Below are 6,071 nucleotides of genomic sequence, written 5' to 3'. Positions count from 1 at the left end.
TTGACTGCCTCCGTTTTACCTCAAGGTCGATGACGCACGAGATTGTAGTGAATCAATCGCCGGCGTTTGGCTCGCGGCTAAATGTGTAACCTCGCCACTCCAGAGCAAGCCTAACTAGTAACTATTATGCTGCTTCAGCTGCTGCTGCGCCTGACAATGTAGAGCTGTGTTCCAGCCGTCAGAGTGTATTCACATACTATATATATATATATATATATATGCATACATTTTGCATCCTTTATTATTATTTGACAGCCGAGTTTTTTAATACCAACATGCAATTCACATCCACCATCAAACGCGGGCAGCAAAACTGTGGGGAGGGAGATTACTGCGCATACGTGAGTGCTAGGGCGGTCGAAGTAAGCAAAGAAAGCTATAAAGCGAATAAGTCGTTTAACGGCCGCGAGAGGTCGCGACTGCTCAGTAGCGCGACCGCCTTCTAATCCTTCGCTATCTAGAGATGAACTATAAAAGCTGCATATACGCGAATCGCACCTAGTAATCGAATATCAAGCACAACAACGGTAACCTCTATATTCACAGATTCATTCTCGGCTGGGAAGTTAGCGCAGACGCAGCGACACTTCCCGTAATCCCACTAGGGGGCGCTTGTTGCGCATGCACCCAAGCGTTTTCCCCCTTCACGTGCGCCATCGCGTGGCAAGCGAACGTGTAGTTTTAGCTCTTTTTTTCTCGAAACAAACATTTTTTTTTCTCCTTTTACTGCGTCATTCTATTACCGCATGTGACCAACAGATGGCGTCCCCATCGTCCCCCTTCGCAACGCCGTAACAAATCGTCCCGAAAAACATCCGGATCGTGATATCCGCGGCGGCGTCCGAGATTCCGGATCTAGAACCGCGCGCCGTACGCGGCGTCGTCTGCGGCCTCGGCGTCGTCATAGCGACGGATCTCGTCCAGCAGCTGTAGCGTCCGCCTGCGCTCGTCTCGGCCGCTAGGGGTCCTCAGCATCGCGTCGATGGCGTCGTCGAGGCGCGTAGTCGAGGCGCTGCGTTTACCGGAGAGGAATTCTATCCCGCGTTTGTTCTCGTACGGCAACAGACGCGCAGACCTTTTCCCGCCCAGGAATTCGATCGCTCTCTTCCTTCCTCCAAGAAACTCTACGGCGCGCTTGCCTCCGAGAAATTCAATCGCCCGCTTCGTGGAGCTGTCGTCGTCGTCGTCGTCGGCTGGTGCTGCTGCCGACCGCTTGCCGCCGAGAAATTCGATTGCTCGCTTCGCGTCGGCAATGTCCGAAGTAGTCGACCGTTTCCCGCTGAGGAATTCGATGGCGCGCTTGTCGGCGTCGGCGACGACCGACGACGTCGCCCGCTTGCCGCCGAGAAATTCGATGGCTCGCTTCGTCTGCGCGGCGCCGTCGTCGGCGACGGACATTGCTGTCGACCGCTTGCCGGCTAGGAATTCAATCGCTCTCTTCTGGGCGACGTCGTCGTCGTTGTCGAGTAGATGGTAGCCTTCGTAAAAACAAAGTCGCCTATTATGCACGCCGCAGTGAACACGGGAAGTGGTGATACAGAACGTATGATTAGGAAATGGAAATTCAGCTTGGCACTATATCTGAAATCATTTAGTATTCTTTTAACATCGTATACGCCAATTTTAGTGTTTTTACCACGAAACCCACAATTCTTTCACATATCCGCCCCACTATTAAAATTATTAGTTGATAAGCGATATAGGGTGATATGTAGCATATGATATACGCTATACAAATACAGTTACTATATAATATAGTTCGTATAATATACGATATACAAAAACAGTTAATATATGTGTCATTACCAATAAATATTTGTACGAAGTAGGCTTTGACCGGATGAGATCGTAATAGCCAAAAAAAAATAGACGAAAAGTAAATTAAAACAAATATCTAGCAATAGAAAAGACACGCAACAGGACCCTCGGCAATAACATGATCATGAGTGTTGACATTCCACGCGCGCGTGTTCGCGTGAGTGTAGACATTGGACACACGCGTGTTGGCGGTAACACTAACGGTGTAGCTACCTGATCGTTTGCCGCCTAGGAATTCCACGGCTCTCTTCCCTCCCAGGAACTCAATGTGTCGTTTCCTGGCGTGCGTTCGTTCTTCTGCCGGAAGCAGGCTGTTGTAATCGCTCCACATGTCTAAAACAGAGACGAGGAGAGCATGGGTGGTGTCTGGTTACGCTACACATGTCGGATCTCCCTATAGAAACACACGGCAGGGATAATATGCCGTGTATTTGGCTACGTAATGGACACGTCACGTGATTAATAGTTAATCACGTGATGGACGCGTCACGTGATTAATAGTTAACGATCTTCCGCGTGTCATCGCATATTGTACAAATGTTGGTAGAGGCCATCCGTTCCTAGCCATAGTAGAAAGAAAACCGTCACGTACGACCCGAGACACGGCATTGACGCAATCGTTAGTTTGCGCATACGCGAGCGCTCGGAAATATGTCCGCATCGTGAGTTGGCGCCACTGATCTCTATATAGACGGGGCGCACGGCGCACGGCGCCCTGAAGTACGCACGGACGCACGGACGCACGGACGCCGGACGGAGCGACGGACGGACGGACGGACGAACAGACGGACCGCGAGGACGGACGGACGGACGGAAACGGACCGACGACGGCCACGATACGGATCGACGGACAGAGGGCGAAGCGGACGGACGAACAGACAGATAAACATATAAACATCTTGGCTTTATTTCAGAGCGATGCAGGCGTTGCTGCTGCTGTGTCGAGAAAGAAAGACTGTCGCAAGCAAGATGAGAATATCCATGCTAGAGATCTACAACGAAACCATCCGCGATCTATTGTCGAAGTCTATATCATACCTCGACATCCGCACACATGTATGTGAAACACCCTGTTCACTCAGCTAGCGATCTGTCTCCCATGTCAGGTGTCATATCTTGGTCCCCACGTCAGGTGTTAGATCTGTCTCCCACTTCCCGGTGTTATATATGTCTCCCACGTCAGGTGGTTTAATCTTCCAATCTCAGGTTGTTCGCTCCACGTCAGGTGTTATATCTGTCTCCCAGTCAGGTGTTATATCTGTCTCCTCACGTCAGGTTTACTGATCTCCGTCTCGGTTATATCTGCTCCACGTCAGGTGTTATTAACTCTGTCTCCTATGTCCAGGTTTATTCTGTCTCCCACGTCTAGGTGTATGATATATGTCTGCCCACGTCAGTTGTTTATATCGTCCTCTCACGGTCATGGTGTTATATCTGTTCTCCGCACGTCAGTAGTTATATCTGTCTCCGTACGTCAGTTGTTTATTTGTCTCCCACGTCAGGTGCACATCTGTTCCCACGTCAGGTGTTATCGCTCATGTCGTGTTATCTGTCTCCCGTCAGGTGTTTATATCTGTCTCGCCACGTGCAAGGTGTTTATATCTTGTCTCTCACGTCAGGTGTGTATATCTGTCTTCCCACGTCAGGTGTTATATCTGTCTCGCCACGTCAGGTGTTATAGTCTGTCGCCCGCGAGTCAAGGTGATAGCCCAGTTTACTGTTCCGAGAGTGTTATATCTGTCTGCCCACGGTCAGGTGTTATACTCATGTCTCCCACTCGAGGTGTTATATCTGTCTCCCACGTCAGGTGTTATTTCACGTCATGTATCTCCCACGTCAGGTGATTAATCTTGTCTCCCACCTCAGGTTGTATAGTCTGTCTCCGCACGTCAGTTGGTATCTGTCTCCCACGTTCAGTGTGTTAATATCTGTCTCCCACGTCCGTGGTATATCTGTCTTCCCAGTCAGTTGTTATACTGTCTCCACGTCAGGTGTTATATCTGTTCCCACGTCAGGGTGGTATATCCGTCCTTCCCACCGCTCAGCTGTTATTCTGTCTCGCACTGTCACGTGTTATATCTGTCTCCAACGTCAGGTGTTATATCTGCATCCACGTCAGGTATATATCTGTCTCCACAGGTGATCTGTCATTAGTCAGCGTCTGCGGTTCGTGTTATATCTGTCGTCCCACGTCAGGTGTTATATCTGTCTCCCAGTCAGGTGTTATATCCTGTCTCCCACGTCAGTGAATATAGTCTGTCTCCTAGTCAAGGTGTTATATCTGGTCTCCCAGTCAGGTGTTATAGCTGCTCCCGACGTCAGGTGTTATATCTGTCCCACGACTCAGGTGTATATCTCGTCTCCCACTCAGGTGTCATATCTGTCCTCCACGTCATGTGTTGATACTGTTTCCCACGTCCAGGTGGTATAAATCTTCTCCACGTAGGTGGTATATCTGTCTCCGCACGTCTAGGTGTATATCGTCTCCCACGTCAGGTGTTATATCTGTCTCCTAGTGTCAGGTGTTTTAATCTGGTCTCCCCGGTCAGGTTCACTCTCGTCTACCACGTCGAGTGTTTATACTGTCACCCACGTCAGGTGCTTATATCTGTCCTCACAGTCAGGTGTTATATATGATCTCCCGACGTCAGCGTTCATATCTGTTCCACTAGGTGTTATATCTGTCCCCCGTCAGCCGTGTTATATCTGTCTCCCCACGTCAGGGTGTTATATCTGTCTCCCACGTCAGGTGTTATATCTGTCTCCCACGTCAGGTGTTATATCTGTCTCCCTCACGTAGGTGTATATCTGTCCACGCATGAACTCTCCACGTCAGGTGTTACTACTGTCTCCCACGTCAGGTGTTAATATCTGTCTCCCACTCGTTTACCCACCCGGTGTTATATCTGTCTTACCCACTCAGCGGTTTATATCTGGTCTCCGCACGTCAGGTGCTTATAGTACTCACGTCTCACCACGTCAGGTGTTATATCTGTCTCCTATGTCAGGTGGTATATCTGGTTATATCAGGTGTTGTAACATCTGGGTAGACGTACACGTGTAAATACAATACATCTATACTGGTACTCAACAAATACATGACTAATGATATAATATAAAAAAATAGACATATAATATAACATAATAATAAATATATCAGGAGTGTATAATATAGATTATATTTATTACAGATTATGTCTATATTATACATTCGTGAATATATGGTTGTGTTTGTTGGGCAGGGTAAGAACGTGAGTTTGGATCGACTGACGGAGGTCGGAGTGGAGACGATGGAGGAGGTGACGAAACTGACGCTGCAGGGAGAGAAGAACAGAGTCGTGGGTGCTACCAAGATGAACTCCCACAGGTACGAATACAAGCCACTACACGCATGCACGCACGCACACACGCACGCACGCACGCACGCGCACGAGCACCGCACGCACCGCACCCGCAACGGCACGCACGCACGCACAGCATGCACGCATGCACGCACGCACCACACACACACACACATACACGACACCCTACACACACCTACACACACACAGCACACACTCTCACCTCACACACACCCACCACATACACACACACAACACACACACACACACACACACACACCACAACACACACACACACATACACATACATATTTGAATCCTTGCCGTGAATTCTTAACACCAAGCTCAAGTCACATCTGATGCTCAAGTAAACGGTAGAACAGTCACGACACGGTATCAGCCAACGATCCGTCGCAGCCTTGACCTTAGTTGACCTCGCTGGCTCTGAGAGAGTCGGCAAAACGGAAGCATCGGGTCAACAGGTTAACCGAGGCGCGGCTATCAACAAACTCTCTCGGCAATGGGACAGGTAAGTGGTCACGTGTTTTGCTAATTCCCAAATGTAATGACGAATAAGGAATTATCACAGAGTATGATAATACTATAATATATATATATATATATATATATATATATATATAATATATATATATTAAAAATATCTTTCATACCTTACGGCAACGCGATTTTCGCGCCATCTACGCTCTGTCTATTACTTAATTTTGTTTATATATATATAGATGGGGCAAAAATCGCCGTTGCCGAAAGTATCAAAGATTTAAACTGCTGTCCGATGCCAACACAGAAGGAGAGAGAGGGATAAAAAGGGGGTGAAGAGAGAGGGGAGGGAAGAGCGAGAGAGAGAGAGAGAGAGAGAGAGAGAGAGAGAGGGAAAGAGAGAGGAAAGAGAGA

General features: G+C 48.4%; 2 protein-coding genes across 2 annotated transcripts; one reads left to right on the top strand and one right to left on the bottom strand.

Moving 5' to 3' along the window:
* Positions 1-231: 231 nt before the first annotated feature.
* On the bottom strand, positions 232-2,149 carry LOC106818259. The gene is made up of 2 exons (XM_014822982.1): positions 2,032-2,149; positions 232-1,478 (listed from the first exon to the last, which is right to left on the bottom strand). The coding sequence occupies exons 1-2, from the start codon at positions 2,147-2,149 to the stop codon at positions 856-858; spliced, it is 741 nt and encodes a 246-aa protein (XP_014678468.1). The 3' UTR covers positions 232-855.
* Positions 2,150-2,783: 634 nt separating this feature from the next.
* On the top strand, positions 2,784-5,527 carry LOC106818260 (kinesin-like protein klp-3). Its single transcript, XM_014822983.1, has 3 exons — positions 2,784-2,874; positions 5,061-5,185; positions 5,504-5,527. Exons 1-3 carry the CDS (start codon positions 2,788-2,790, stop codon positions 5,517-5,519), a joined length of 228 nt encoding a protein of 75 aa, XP_014678469.1. The 5' UTR covers positions 2,784-2,787; the 3' UTR covers positions 5,520-5,527.
* The last annotated feature ends 544 nt before the right edge of the window (positions 5,528-6,071 follow it).

The sequence above is a fragment of the Priapulus caudatus genome, unplaced genomic scaffold (genome assembly GCF_000485595.1).
Source record: "Priapulus caudatus unplaced genomic scaffold, Priapulus_caudatus-5.0.1 Scaffold2121, whole genome shotgun sequence".
Lineage (NCBI taxonomy): Eukaryota > Metazoa > Priapulida > Priapulimorpha > Priapulimorphida > Priapulidae > Priapulus > Priapulus caudatus.
Note: the sequence above shows the minus strand (reverse complement) of the source record. Positions and strands in the feature narration are given on the sequence as shown.